This window comes from Orbicella franksi, chromosome 6 (assembly GCF_964199315.1).
Source record: "Orbicella franksi chromosome 6, jaOrbFran1.1, whole genome shotgun sequence".
Lineage (NCBI taxonomy): Eukaryota > Metazoa > Cnidaria > Anthozoa > Scleractinia > Merulinidae > Orbicella > Orbicella franksi.
Window position 1 is genome coordinate 25,015,899 of NC_138150.1, and position 16,331 is coordinate 25,032,229.

The 16,331-nt window shown below is 38.4% G+C and overlaps 2 protein-coding genes across 2 annotated transcripts; one reads left to right on the plus strand and one right to left on the minus strand.

The window, feature by feature from the left end:
- Positions 1-3: 3 nt before the first annotated feature.
- LOC145490668 (uncharacterized) lies at positions 4-5,187 on the minus strand. The gene is made up of 4 exons (XM_081469756.1): positions 3,870-5,187; positions 2,970-3,245; positions 1,329-1,604; positions 4-782 (listed from the first exon to the last, which is right to left on the minus strand). The coding sequence occupies exons 1-4, from the start codon at positions 4,427-4,429 to the stop codon at positions 14-16; spliced, it is 1,881 nt and encodes a 626-aa protein (XP_081325882.1). The 5' UTR covers positions 4,430-5,187; the 3' UTR covers positions 4-13.
- Positions 5,188-6,063: 876 nt separating this feature from the next.
- Positions 6,064-16,323, plus strand: LOC145490671 (uncharacterized). The gene is made up of 4 exons (XM_081469758.1): positions 6,064-7,602; positions 12,203-12,478; positions 13,944-14,207; positions 14,643-16,323. The coding sequence occupies exons 1-4, from the start codon at positions 7,049-7,051 to the stop codon at positions 15,385-15,387; spliced, it is 1,839 nt and encodes a 612-aa protein (XP_081325884.1). The 5' UTR covers positions 6,064-7,048; the 3' UTR covers positions 15,388-16,323.
- Positions 16,324-16,331: the final 8 nt, after the last annotated feature.

A 16,331-nucleotide genomic window follows, 5' to 3' on the forward strand; every position in this document is an offset into this window, starting at 1 on the left:
GTAATTTATGGAATTACATTTTAAAAGCAGACTCGAACCCACAAACAAAAGCCAATATTGACTTGCAAATAATTTTAAGAGGAGGAGGTCTTGGTGACCAATATTTTGCTAATTCAGCTCTTAAGAGCCTGCTCTCTTCAGGATTGACGTGCCAGCATAAACAGTTGAGATAAGGTAACAAATTTTCCCGTTCAACAAGCTGGCGATTTTCATTTGAGTACAGAATATGTTTTACAGTAAAAAGCCCAAGCTGTTGAGTTTGTGTTGATCCAAGCATTGTAGATTGGCTTACTGCTTCATCAGTGTCGAGAGACTGGGGATTGCCATTTACATAAGATGCATCAAACCAATTTTGATTTTTGGGTTCCCTTTTATCCATACCAGTCTCAGAGAAAACTGGCTTGCCCTGACCTTGATCATCATGATCATTCTTTTCCTGGACAACACTGTGTTCTGCAGGGATAAAATTTGGACCATCTGTTTTTTCCTGTTCGGCCAGCAAAGTGGCTTCATATTTAGCCTTGAACAGTTCATCTGTCGATTTGTGCAAAACAGAATTTTGGAGTTCTGTTTCAACTTTTCTCCCTGAAAATGCCAGGCTAACAAATGGTGTCATAGTAACCCAGACATAATTGTGTCCTTCTTCCCAGAGTGAAACGTTGATGGGTTTGTACTGCTGTAAGAACGAGGCAATGAGATCATCAATGCTTTTTGCTGTTTGAGGGTCTAAACAAACCAGTGCAGATGACCTTATTCTTGCCAGGAACAGAATACAATAGTAACTAGGAAAGAAATATAATAAAAGCAATTTATTATTTATAATATTATTATTATTAACAAGAATTAATCATTATTTTTATAAATTATTTAATATATATCTAGTACTCCCTTTGCTGCAATGTTTAATTGAATTTTCTCAAAACATCCGTTTGAATTTACAATAAAAAAAAGGTGGGTTTAACTCACAGGGGGGCAGGGGACGCCCATATAAAAAGAACAGGGGTGCTCATTGTACCTTTTAGCAGTTTCGTACCTCTTACCTGCACGATGCTCAGCCTCTAAAGGTCCACAGTGGAGGCTTTTGCAGTACTTTTTAGGGTATAAAGCTAAAAAAAAATATGATGGGAGATAGCATGTTGTTTTAGAATTGGTAACAATTAGGGGTGACAAATATTTTAAGCCATGCCCACAAAATGGGACCTTAATACCTCTTAGGGGTTTTTTCAAAATTTCTGATGAGCACTCCCTTCCTTTTAATATTGGAGTCCCCCTCCCGGGGTATAAATATTACATGCAAATTATGTGATAAAACTTGAGTAGGAACATACCTGAGAGCAAGATCATCCCTTACTGATAGCTGTATGAGGTTTAACATCCTTTTGTCCATTCCGCTTTCCACCAGAATCTTTGGTGTCTGCAAACTGCATGCACAGCAGAACAATGTATTGGCAGCAATCTGGGCTGAATACTCTGTGTAAGTTGAATTATTGACCGGTCCACTCTCCAAAGGAGAACAAAACTGATTTCCTACCATGAACATGAGTTTACCAACAGTCTCAGAACTTCTGGCAATAATTTCTTGACAATCAGGAAACTCGGCGTACCTGTGAAATGATAAAACAAAAATTCATTATCAATGACACTTAAAATATTTAAGAGCAAACCTGTGTCATTTGAACTTTCTCACTGTAGTTTATTCATCTTAGTCTGTAAACATATGTACATGTACGTCAGATTACATGGCTAAAAGCATGCTCCCTGTAGTTGATAGACCATTGATGTGAGAAAGCACAATTACTTGGTACATTTGCACATAGTCACAACATGAAAATACAACAGGGTCTGTAGTGAAATGCATTAGAATTTGTGTACTATCAAAAGGAGGCAATGTCTGAACTTCTTTTGAAGAAAACAATTTTTATTGACTACAACAAGATCATTGTTAGCAACCTAGAATTAAAATTACCTGATTTTGGTTAGAAAACAAGGAGAACAAGGGATTTTTGGAACAATACAGATATACAGTAGCTTTGTAAAGTTATCAAAGAGGAACATTATATGCCTAAATGTGTCATGTATAGATGTAACACATTTTACTCTGTACACAGTCAGATACCCACCACAACCCAAACCCTTGCTGCAAGGCTAATTTAAGTAATTAAAATTAGTTAGTTAAGCAAACATTTTTAAAGAGGTGATTTTAGTGGCTTAGTGGTCTAGCGGATGGTGGCCCCCTTAAACCATCTCAATATTACAGTACACTCTGCACTACAGCTCTAACCAGGGTTGTCAATAAGATTTGAAGTGGGCGGAGATATTTTGAAAGTACATGAGTATGAGCGCCAGAGGTCCCCCTACAGGTGAGGGGTCTGGGGTCCGCTGAGGCCCCCAACAGGGTACAGGGGCAGAGCCTGTTAGGGGTCCAGGGGGCAAAACCCCCCCAGAAGCAAAATGAAGCAAAATGAATAATTATTTAATGTTTTGCCATTGTCAAAAATTGCCTTCCCTCAGAGAAATTCCTAACAAGTCTCACTTCTTGAAAAGAATGGTACTATTAAATGATTAGTCAGTTTTTTTTATATATTTATTCTCAGTAAGTTTTGAAGTAGATGGCTGATCAAAAATAGTGGGCAATTCGGAAATAACATGCTTTACTTTTCACATTTCTACCAAGGAAATGAATATGCTGGTCACACTTGTTTGGTATCTAAACTTTCGGGGTCATTTCATGAGTGAAGTAGCCGGCGATTTTCATCAGAGTAGCTGGCGATAATTGCCGGCTGCTAATGACAGCCCTGTGTAACTAAAAATTTCCGTCAGTATATATATTAACTTGAGTTCCTTGATTTTCTCCTGACCTTAAAAACCACCAATTTAGAGGTACAAATGTATTTCCCCAGTTTTTAATGTGGGACAATTAACCCAGCTAGACAATAGAATTATAATTTATTAACACAAAAAACTCTTACTGAACAAGGCAGCCAACAGCTGTTTCATTTAAGCTTGCAACCGCCCAGTACTCATCAGATCTAGCTAAGTACTCGAGAGGATCAGAGAGCAAAGCTTTGATGACAAATGGCAGCCCTCCTTTGTGCATCACCAGCCTGCGATCATGCAGCGTCTCAGAAAAATTCCACAGCAGGCTCAAACAGTGCATATGCAAGATCATCTGCTCATGGTTCAAGTCTCTGAGCTGGCCAGTCAATATCAAAGAGTCTTCTGCTTTGGATTTTCCAAACAATTTCCTTAAAAAAAAAGAATGTTATAGTTATCAAAAGTAATAAGTTACATGTCTTTTAAGAAAATTCTTCAAAGTCTGGACATGCACAGACTAGGGGTAGGCATCATCCAAATAAACAGGGAAGTGCAACAATTTTGGGGGAGTGTCTAGTTTGGCAGTTTTGGTACCCTTTCTTATGGTATGTTCTTGGTAGTGTTTTGGGGTAATTCAGTTACTGTAGAAACCCAATTTCTTGAACCCTCACTTTTTTGAACCTATAACTGGATACCTATTCCATTTGCACATCAGTTACATGCCCTTTGATGGCTTCCTCGAGGGTTTCACTAATGACTGGGCACCCGGCAAATTGACCGAATGTGAGGATGATTTTGCCCTCCTGGTTTGACCATTGAGAGGAATGTTTCTCTTGTAAAAAGGTTCATTACAAAAAGTTTTGCCTGCCTGTGAAAACCAGTTGCCCCCCTACTGAAAAATAAATGTTAAATAACCCCCTTTTCCTTCTTATTTGTTCAATATAGAGTTTAGAACTTATGGAAAACACCACTGACCATCCATGGAATGAAAGAAACAACTGGAAAGAACCATACTATTAGGCAGATGGATGATAATGTAGCAAACATAAGCTTACTTTGACCCTGGTTTCTTTTCTATCTTGTATCTTCTACTGGCAAACTTCAATACTGCCATGAACGCATCAAAACCACCTTCTTGTACAAAGTAATGCCGGTGTACCAGTGACTTGGCATTCTTCCACGGAATAAAGTATTCAAAAGACAACTGATCCAAAGAACGAGCTATGTAATCGTAACTCACATAAGAGCTGCTGTCAACTTTCTTTGAACTGGTAACCGTCAACAGCTCGCTTTGATCTTCACACGTTATCGTGTTCCAAAACTCTTTAATTTCTTTTATAAGATCTTTTATCTCTGCAAGATCACCTTGTGCGATGCATTCCACTAAGACAGTGTCACCTTTACGCAGATATAACTTCTTAAGCGGAAAGAAATTGTGATTCCGTAGAAGTCGTCCTTCGTAATACAGTTTTTGGTCACAGGCAGGTACCTGGATTTCGTTCTCTAAAAGCTCTTTCAATTCTTTCACACATTTGCTATCCCAGTCTTCTACTGTCATCTTGAAATGTTGGACGTTCTTCGTATCCGAACATTTCAATTCCACATTAAGTTCCATGATGAACTAAATTTCCTAACACTGTGAGCTTGCTGAGAGTTTTCGTGAAGACTGTGTCCAAGGCCAGCTAGTTCAAATCACGACAATAAAAACTCTCCTCCGTTACAGGCTAGTCAGTAAAACTAGTTTCGTTACATCCACCAATATTTTTTCCATCACATTCTTGCTTGACCAGCTATGGAGGATTCCCATACTACGAAGAATTAAGAAGTAAATCCCAACAAGACCGAACAAGACCACAACCACCCGCCATCTTTGTTAACTTTGTAAAAAAAAAAAAAAAACACACTTCCCGGCATTCTTAGTAACCGCGTCGGGGCCTAGGGCGAGCACGGTTCTTTAATCCGCACTTTTTTTATTTTTTCCGGAGGAAGAGGGAAAAAAAATCTGACTCGTATCCAAGTGACCAAAATTGCCTCGAGTCCAAATGACCAAAGTCACGTGAGCATGAGGGTCTGGAGCGAGTTCTATACATCCCTGTAAAAGACATTGCATCCCTGTGTAAACCATTCTTTGCGTTCCTAATGTAAGATTCTTGTGTAGGGTGATTCAGGCAATTTGCGCGGGTTGAATCAATTTTGGCTACGAAATACAGGCCGTATAAACCCAGAAGCCCATCACCGGAGCCTCCATTCGCACTAGAACGTAGAGTCAACCCTTTTCCCGTATCATTTCATGTTTGGAACTGAACGTAATTAGCGCAAGGGTACTGAAAATTCAAATAGAGGGCAAAAGTGGGATCTCAGTCTTTGTTGTAACATGCAACAAGGAGTGGTCTTAGCTCGGGTATCATTGGGTATTGAAAAGGGGTCGTCTGAAAACTCCCACAAGACCTGTTTCTTAAAATATTTATATACGGGAAAGGGTTGACTTGCAACGTTAGTATAGAAGATGGAGACTCTGGGTAAAGGGCTCCTGACGATGAATTGACGGGGTTTGGTGCTAATGATTTTTTAAATGCGAGTTTCAAACACGTTATACAGACACTCTATTTATTTCTTTTTCCTTTTCGGGAACTGGGATGTAGACCTTAAAGACTCAAGCATTTGTAGTTATTTGTGACAGGCTGTTTTAGCATTTCATTTTGTTAGCGTCCGACGACCTCGTTCCCGGGGCTTAGTGCCCGAGGCCTCTGTTCAACGACAACAAGTTGAATCACACAGAAAAATCTTGAGATGACAATCAGAGTGGATTAAAAACTAACATCTAAAGCGCATTGTCTGCGAATAAGCAAACAGGTATAACTCATTATGCTTGTTAGATATATGTATCATCTTGGGGTCAGATCAGGGCATCAGGGCAAATCGCGTTGCGTTCGTAATGCTACCGGAAGTGTAACAGTGGCATTGCGTTTACTTTACATTAAATTTTATTTTTAGCATAAGATTGAGAGTAGCCTGTACACTGGCTAGCATGAGAGCATAGTCTAAACTTTGAAGCAATACGCGAATTACCCGAAATTTAATATCGCTGACTAGTTTTCGATTCCTCTGATCGCAGTATCATTTTAATTCATGAAATAAAGAGCAGATTTAAGCTTAAAATTGTCTTAGAAAAATCGCATACTTTCCGAGAGTAAGCAAACAGGTTTAAATCACAAAATTAGTTGTCAATAACGGTCGAATCGGGCCAGATCGAGGCAGATCGAATTTTATTCGTAAAATTGACGGAAGTGAAAATGTATCCTGTCTATTCTCGGTTTTCACTGGTCATATGATTAAACTAAAAAAACGTCAAGAATCCGGGATATGATAGCCGATTAATATGTAAACAACCTCGCCAAGAATAAGGTATCTGCCGTTTTTCATTCGCTCGTTATTCCGAGAAATGTTTCACCCAGATTCATAGAGCTTTGTACGTCCTGATGCCCCTCGGAGGCAGACAAACATGGCAGCCGTAAAGTAACAGAAACATCTGTCATTGAGTTTTGCTATTAAAACGAAAACTTATTACTCTAGAGTTCCGACACGTTGAAATAAATACTAACTTCTAGTGCAAGAACTTTTCAGTTAGCAAAACCTTAAGCACTACTGGTAGTAATTCATCTTTTGACCTACGCGACAGCTTTCTCGGGATGCCATTTTAATGTCACGCAACGCAAAAGCTTGGAAATTCAAACGTGCTCTATTCCATTACGAAGAACCCTGTCGAGCTAAAACGTGGTAAAGCGTCAAGTTCTTATAGGGTCTTTTATCTGATGAAACTAAAACTCGGAAGGAAAGGTAATTTTTAATTGACTAATTTCGTTATATTAAAATTCAGCCTAAACATAATAGTAGTGGGGAACAACAACAGAGTTTGTGGGGTTTATTCCCCAGAGCCTCGTGCTGAGGCTTCCTCACATAGCTACACTTGCTTTACACTGCATGCATTACAGGGTTTGGTTTAACCAAGGAGGGCGCGGCGACAGCGGCCGCAGCCCAGTTCGCAAAGCACAATGGGATCTCGTTAGAACTGTTTTGTAAACATGGCGGCTGTATGCAATCTATCAGCCGAGTAGCAGGTCAGTCGTTTTACACCAGCTATTACGCTATGGCATCGAAGTTTTTTTGTCTGATCTTTCCTCGGAATTCAAAGTGATCTGGTTTTCCCGTCAGCAACTCATACAACGCTTGTATCATGGATTTCTACGTGGATTACAGCAGCAAGAACAACAAAGAAACGGGCAGAACCAAGCTTTCTGTTTCTGACTTCGATACCACAAGCATCAGAGATGTAAAGTACGCTATTCAGGCCGCCATTCAAGCACCAGTTTGCGATCAACAGCTGTTTTATCAGGGACAACCGATAACAGACGATGACATGACTCTCGGCAGATTGTATTTCCGGGAGGGTGACTGTTTTAAAGTACAATTTCTTGCTGTAGCGGATATACCAGGCATGAGTGATCTACTGGAAGTGTTGAAGAACACCGCTCAAAAAATTATTGTCGAAAAGCTACAAAGACAGCTACCCAACATAGAAGACGATTCTTCTAGCTTATGGGGGTTTTATGACCGTCTAGTTTATACAGTGGAAGGACTCGCCTCATTTTTCTTCCCGTGGAAATGTTTGAGATCCGTCGCACAGAGGCACTTTTTCGTCCAGGAGGGAGGATTTGACGCTTTCTTGGAGTTGTTCAAATTTTCTAGGCAACTGTACACAGTTGAACACCTCGAAGATGATTTGAATGTGTAAGCTCATCCAATTTTAACAGTATTGTGTTTATTTGCAGTGTTTGGATCCAGGATTGGAATTTCTCCTCTCTTATAGACCTAATCGTATCTATAACAAAATTCTTGATCGTGATTGGTTCTCTACACGCCTATTTGTCACGTAATCGGTGCGAGATCACGTGGGTGTCCAATAACAGGTATCCAATTTGAACTTTTTGTAATTGGATACCTATAATTAGATACCCGTGTGATTTGCACATCAATTACGTGCACTTTAATGGCTTCCTTTGCAATGTTTCATGCAGTTTTCAAAACTTATGAAAAGCACTACCGACAGTTTCGCTCAAAAGAAATTCCCAAGAGACATTTTTTATTCCAAACTTTGTTATAGAGACCTTGCATCATACAATTCAGGGAGTCATATGAAAGGCCACAGGCAAGAGTGACCCCTAGACTTTTTGGCCATTTTGAAAGTGCTCAAAAATAGCTGACTTTTGGCATGTGGGCTTCATTTTACCTGAGAAACATTGCTCTGAAGTTTTTTTCGCTGGGGTGCTCTTCGTTTTCGAGAAATAACGTATACAAAAAAACTCAGTTTTCCAAGTGGCATATTTTGGAGATCTTGTTGAACGAAAAACAAAAGAAACCTTATTATTTTGTTGAACAGCAAACAGGCAGACTGTTTATAGTTTGTGAAGTTTATATGAAATAATTCATATATGAACTGCGGTTGTAAATGAAAGTGAAGAATGATCATCGCAGTAAATTTTCCAATTTAAGCAATTGGAAAGAAGAAGCCTGAAAAAAATCAATTGAATTGAATTGATTTTTTTCAGGCTTCTTCTTTCCAATTGCTTAAATTGGAAAATTTACTGCGATGGTCATTCTTCACTTTCATTTACAACCGCAGTTCATATATGAATTATTTCATATAAACTTCACATCATTTCACTCCTCACGGGAAGATATGAACTCAATTAAGTGGCCTCACTCCTAATGTGTGGCTTCATAGCTCAGTTGGTAGAGCATCGCACCGGTATCGCGGAGGTCACGGGCTCGAATCCCGTTGAAGCCCTGATTTTTTTCAGGCTTCTTCTTTCCAATTGCTTAAATTGGAAAATTTACTGCGATGATCATTCTTCACTTTCATCCTTTGTTTATAGTTTATTCCACAGAATTTTAGCTGTCTTTAAGTCAAAGGAAAATAGTATATAGAGTGGAAATCTGGGAACAGATTGTTTACATCGGTTATTATGACGTGAACACAACACGTGAATTGATCGAGCGTCAAACAAAATACCTGCCTGGTGGTGGAGAGGCATCGTAAAGCCTTGATAAACCCGTAAGTCATCAGCACGTTTTAAAGAATCAAAATGTGTTCTGAAACTTTGAAGGCAGCTGATATACCGTAATCATGTTATCAGCGTTCGAAGTCAGATTGAGCCAGGCAGCAAAGTCCAAGAGCAGTTCTTGCCCAAGAAAAATACGCTCTTGTGAGTTGTGGCCCATCTGCCAAACATTGCTAGTGTCAAAGTTTGGAAAGCGAGAACTGGTTTTGGACTTATAAAATTTCTCTTGTATCAACCGCCATGTTTTCCCGCGCACGAGGTGTAAAGGCCCTTTGCGGCATGCATCGCAATCATGTTTTGCGGACATTTCTTGAACTGGTAACTAAATTTCCTTTTTCATTTAAACATAATAATGGCCAACAAATAACGATCGATTATAACATGGATCTGTGATTTAGGTTGCATTGATTTTATTTCATATCGGCATGATTTGTAGTGTTTTGAACTTCTGGGATCAGCGGACATGCAGATATATGGAGACCCGTACGTTGCACAGGGTTAATTTGTTAATCTGTCAGCCCTATTTATAGAGCGTTTTCACATGAAGTCATCAAATTCTTAAATCCAAAACTAAAGAGCCACTAAAGTTGTTATCCTCATCAGGCATAAGAGGTACCAGCACATTTTGAATCTCTAAGTTATGGTCGTGCGTGACATAAAGCTACGATCGCATTTGTCGAAAAATATGTATTTATCTCGTGATTTTTAGCCATTTAAGACGTTGCTGTATTTGGAAAAGTGCTTATTTAATGTTTATTTGTTCTGTGCAGATAATTATTGTCCCAGATAACCAAAGTAAGTTCCAGATGTTAACACTATTTTCCGGCCGCCATATTGGTGTACCACAGAACACCAACATGGCGGCTCCATACTGGGCTCTGTAAATTTGTGTGAAACATTTCGACGGATGTCTCAACTTTGAGACAGCGCACACACCTTAAACTTGGAGAACTGTCTTCTTTATTTATCTTCTGTAATATCACAATTTCTTGACCTTATCTACTGAGTGGTTTTTGATATTATTTTTCATTGCGTGACAATAAAAACGCTCTATAGGCCCTCTTCTTTGATTGTTTAGTAGTGACATCTACGTTGATTGCTGTATTTGATTTGACTATCCTAGCTAGGCAAGGTAGTTTCAATGTTTATCAGCTGACTGAACGTGGCGTAAGAGTCCTTGTTTTTATTATTATTATTATTTAATTATTTTTTTATTATTTTTATTTTTTTATAGTGCAACTAACAAACTTGACTATCTAGTAGGGTACTCAACCCATGGTGACTGTTGCTAGTTGCCTGAACAAACCACAACCGAAGCCCTAACCCTGCTGAATAACGTTGGACTAATCTCTAATCCTAATTAACTTAAACCCAAACCACAAGAGCCTTGAGCATTTTACTGACCTGATGTGAAATGAGCATCTTTGTGGTCACGCGTTCTGATGAAATCAACATTTCACTGTTTTCTAAGTGAAATGAATATCCTTGCCATCACTTATTAACTTGAAATCAACATTTTTACCTATTTAGACCTGAAATCAATATTTTTGAGCTTATACGTTGCGTGAAATTGATATTTTACTGTTTTCTAAGTGAAATCAACATCCTTGCCGTCATGCATTAACATGAAATCAACATTTAAACCTTTTTTGACCTAAAATCAACATTTTTGAGCATATATGTTGCGTGAAATTGACCTTTTGGTGGTTTCTAAGAGAAATGAACTTCCTTGCCGTCACGCGTTAACGTGAAATCAACATTTAACCTTTTCTGACCTAATATCAACATTTTTAAGCTTAAACGTTGCGTGAAATTGACATTTTGCTGGTTTCTAAGAGAAATGAACATCCTTGCCATCATGCATTAACAAGAATCAACATTTTAACCACTTTTGACCTGAAATCAACAAAATTGAGCTTATATACTTTTCGTGAAATTAACTTTTTGCTGTTTTCTAAGTGAAATTAAAGTCCTTGCAGCCGCGGCGGGCCAATTCTTTGTTATAATAAACCGAGGCGAGACTTCGACTTACAACAAAGGCTTGGCTTGGCTATTATAACAAAGGATCGGCTTGGTTTATCATAACAGAGGCCCACGTTCGTTTAGAAAAAGGGCATTAAGTATTTTAATCAAAAGTGAACTTTGTCGAAAACGCTCCACATTTCACATGCAGTTTGTTCAGGTATGTTAAGCGATGTCCCGTAGTTTTCACGCTAAAGTTCGCTTCATTTTCAAGATATTGCATATGCAATAAACCACTCGGTTTTTCCAACCTGTGTGCCTTTTTTGCATAGGTTATTTCTCAAAAACAAAGAGCACCCCAGCGAAAAAAAAACTTCAGAGCAATGTTTCTCAGGTAAAACGAAGCCCACATGCCAAAATTCTGTCATTTTTGAGCACTTTCAAAAATGGCCGAAAAATCCAGGGGACGTTCTTGCCCGTGGCTTTTCAATAAATTATAATGATAACATTTCCGAAAGGTCTAGATAACAGCAGACACGTAAAGATTTTAAGGAAAACGACCAATTTTTTAAGGTTACAAGACATGTTTCGACAGAACTTCCATCATCTTCAGTCGAATGATTACAAAGCAAGTTGAATAATAAGTAGACAAAAATGCTAATTAAAACAAAAGAACGTGAAAAGGTGTAAATTAAAAGGTTTTCACCTTTTCACGTTCTTTTGTTACTATTTGTCTTAATTAGCATTTTTGTCTACTTATTATTCAACTTGCTTTGTAATCATTCAACTGAAGATGACAGAAGTTCTGTCAAAACATGTCTTGTAAACTTAAAAAATTGGTCGTTTTCCTTAAAATTATAATATTGTACTCAAAATTTCAAATCAGCCTCATGCGTTGCGCTCATCTGATTTTGAAATTTCCTGTGATTGCTAGTGTTCCCCGAATTGTACTCCACTCGGCCTAATTACTATTACTAATCGGCATGCGATCATGCAGGTGTCCAATTGCAGGTATCTTATTACAACTTCCTTTGCTATTTGCTCATAAATTACTATGTGCTTTTTAAGTGCTTCCCATCCTTCTTAATATTTCCTACAGTTTTTGAAACTCATGGAAAGGGGAGCTCATGTTTTCATTCAAAGGAAGTTCTCAAAAGACTATCCAAAAGCAAATAATTTTCTCAAAAATTTACTTCTGAAAAATTATTTTTGAAATAGCAAGGGTAAAGAACTGCATTTACCAAAGTTGCATTCATTTGGTGGAAATATATCAATGAACTTGATGTGCCTGTTATTTTGACCAACAGAAATGAAAATTCAGTGGAAGCTACCATGATTCAAAATCAACTCAAACACCACTTTAACGAGGGACAACTTGTTCTTCAGTTGTGTTGTCTCAGCTTTTTGTGGAACTTTGGTGAGACACCTCAGGATCGGAAGTTTGTCTTATCAAAGGATGTCTTTCCCCTAGCAATTGATGCACTGTTACTTCAGCCACATCCCCTTGAAGATTTTACTGGCCACGTTGACATAGCTAGCATGATAGTTAGTGTAAATGAAACAGCAATTGGATGCTGTGGAGGGTGAGTTATTACCCAGAAAATGAAGCTTGTTACATCTGTGCCTATTCCGAGTCTCAGAAATGCCAGTTAAACAGAGCAGGTGGAATATGTGCTGCCGAGTGTCAGTCAAGTAATCAGGTGATATGTCAGCTGATACTTTGCAACATGTCAGTAATAAATTGCCAGGCCATTATCTCTTGTCTAATGGCCATTAGTACAAAATCTGCAAGCCTTCTATCACGAATGCTGTTCCCTGAATGGCAAAGCTAGTCACTGTTCTGTTGTAGAAAGTGAGTAGCCAAGTTGTGTGAGGTTGTTAACTGAAATGAATTGGCCCTGTCTATGTGTTTCCGAAGTGTCTGTCAAAGGATTGAGATAAAGCTTTGAACGACTAGTAGTTTGATTATTCCCCGCGTTTTCTATGTGTGATGGTTGACTAGGGTATGTTGTGCCATTGTTAACTATCAGGCGATAGTAATCTCAAGATCATAATCTGTTTGTTAAATATGTTGGTTAACATTCATTCAAACTGAGTCAATGGAGATTTCTCTCATTGATTTGTAACCAAGAGTTGATAAGTGTCATTAGTAACCCTCATTCCTGTCAGCAGATAAATTGGCTTGGAGTCAAACTATACTTGGCAAAACTGTGCTGTTGAGTACATGTTTAAAAATTTACTACCACTGAATGACCAGTTCATGCTGGAAGGATTAGTTGACTGATACTTTGTCAACATTTAACCAAACTGACAAAGAATCTGAAGACGTCTTCTGTTACTTTCATCCATAATCTCTGTACACATGTTAATATAAGTACCTACCTTTAGCCTTTTCCTTCTTTGATTGTTATTTAGCTTAAAAAGGTTTGAGTAACAAGTGGACAAAAAACTTTGTACTAAGGTTATTTACATCATACTGCAAACTTCTGTACCACTGTTTTAAATATTGTCTTAAAAGAAATCATTTCTAACAACACCAAATGTTGAAAACAATTTTTAAACTCATATGAAACACTTGAAAATACATGTACTGGTGAAATGAAGTGAAGTGAAGTGAAAGAGTTTATTTAATGAGGGTGACCCGTGACAGTAACTTAAGTTACTGATAAACTTGGGGCCCTCAGCTTAAAATAATTAGAATGCTAAAAATATATTATTTACAATAAAATGCTAAAATACGATATTATTTACAATAAAATACTTAATTAAGTTACTATTAAAAATGGTTACAAATAATAAACTGGACTTACAATTTCAAACATACTACGAATAATAAGAGTTAAAAAATTCCATTAGTTTTCTGAGAGTTAAGAATAGTATTAATGAAATGAAACTGATGATGAAATTTTATCTGTATAGTAAAATGTCTCTGAAATTTGAACTTTCAACTTTCTAAGATTATTGTGGTACAAAGTTTTTGTCTACTCAAAACTGAAATTGCTTGATTTTCTTTCAGATGTCATCTTAATCTGTGTTAATGTTTTTCAGATTGATAGAGTTTGATTCCAACATCCAGGAGGAGGCATCCAAAATGCAATCACTGATTGACAAGTTACTGTTTATGATAGACAGGTGCCAATCAGATCCTGCAGGATATTCACTTTTCTCAAGCCAGGTTGCTTCTAACACTATATTTTACTGCACATTTAATGTCAAATCTGCCCAACCATTGGTGGATTGTGGAGCACTGGGAAAAATGCTTAATATCACAAAGAAGCTTCTTAATGATAAGGACAGCAATACACCTCTAAGGTGAGAGACATGTACTGTACTTTAGAACAGTTAGCAACCAGCTAGGTGTTATAGGAGGTCTTAACATTCCTAGTATCACTGTCTTGCTGAGACTTGCTGCAAAGAAGAAGAAGTGGAAGAAAAAGAAAAAGAACTCCTGCAAAGATTAATTAAACTGACCTGACGCAAAAGCTACCCATAGAAAAATCATAGGACTGCAAAGTGTCCAGAGAGCACTACAATCTAACTGCCAGTCTATCAAATTATCCACCACAATAGGGCTGCAGGTTTTGTGGACAGTGAGAGGTAATTGATATCACAGGCCTGCCGTAAATGCTGAGAGCTAGATCATCTAACAGATCATAAGAGAACTAGTAGATAAATTTTGTCTTTGAGGAGTATCAGAGGGCAGAAATTTCTCGTCGCTGACTCATGGTTTTAATCTCTCTTTACCAGGTACTACTGTTGTCTGTTCCTGGCTAGACTGCATTCAGCTCCTCTGGTGAAGCTGGACAGAGACACTTGTGCTGCTATAGATGAACTTATTGATGTGTTCCTAGAACTGCATGTCCCCAGTGAGATCTCAAAATGGGAGGAAGAGATGTCTTTTGTGTGGATGACAATGGTGCCACTGGTTCATCTTGCCTTTGCTGCAGGAAAGGAATATTACTGTAACCAAATTTATGGCTCAAAATGTGATATTTCACAAAGTGAAAGGAAACAATCAGAAACTGTGAAAAGTGAGGTGGCTGAGGATCACACGAAGGAACTGCAAAGTAGTTTGTGTCCTTTATTAAATTCTTACAACAGGGTAGGAAATCGTGAAACAAGTTACAAGCGCAAGAAGATTGAAGATAATACAAGTATGGAAATTGAAACTTCAGTGTCTGGGGACAAAAACTTTCTGGCGCCAGGCATGAAAGACCAATTCACATGGCCAGGTTCCGTAACAACACAAAAACTTGGAATCTTTTCCTTGATGCACATGCTTTCACTCAAAGAGAACCAGCAGTTGGCACTAACAGAGAATCTCCTTCCATACTTGGTGTGTCTGTCATGGTGCCTAAAGGATAATGAGAGGGGAAAATTAACAACCAGTCTGGCACACTGTCACAATGTGTCATGGCCTCCTTCTTTGAAAGTCATTGCCAAATCTGTCCTTGCTCTTGTTTATGGCTTAGACATGGTTTTCAAACTATGAACAGCCCAGCGTATAGGAAAATGGTGACAGACCATCTGATATTTCCAAGGAAACCTGCATTTCTTTTCCCATCCATTAATTAAACAAAATTGATCGGTTATGTCAAGCAATCAGGAATTAAATTGTTATATTATTATGATTATTTCTAATCTACACATAATAAACAAAGAGGGTAAAATCAACACAAGAAAATGTTTTGCAAGGCTAAGGTCCGATGGAACTGGATTTTCTTAATTCCATTCTGCATTGTTTCTAATATAACTATTTACAAGCAGTAACTATCAAACTTTATTTTATGGCAGAGTAGTCTTGAGGTAAATCCAAGCCTTTTGATTGGTTCTTCCTCAATCTCACTCCCAGAGTCTTCGTTCCCCTTGACCAGCAGTCGGAAAATGAGAGCTCTGGGAGCAACCATCTCAGGCATGCACCATAGATACAGACTGCGCAGTGAAACTGAATGGGCAGAATTCGGTTATTTCAAAATGGTTGCTCCCACAGCTCTCGTTTTCCGACCGCTGGTCAAGGGGAATAAAGACTCTGGGAATGAGATTGGTTCTTCCTTGGTCGGGATTTTGCCGTACGGACCGTTTCTATAGAAATTGCCATAAGCCGTGTACTTTTTGTTTTTGAAAGCAGGAAAGTTCATGGTCCAAGTGCCATATTTATTAAACTACCGTACTTACTAACCTAGCTTCAGTGCTCGAGCACTGAGAACTCCATTCCTTCGTCTGTTTTACCCTCAAGGAGGCGAACCGCAATGGGGAAACTGAAAAAAACCCTTCTCTCCTTTGGAAGATTTCACCCCGTTCTGGTGAGATTCAGGAACACAAAAACTCGTAGGCATATTGATATAAAACAGACCAGATCGTCCACGAAGCAAGACTTTTCTTGGAAAGCATTGTCAATACAAAAACAAGGCTCGTTTTTATGGGGGGGGGGGGGGG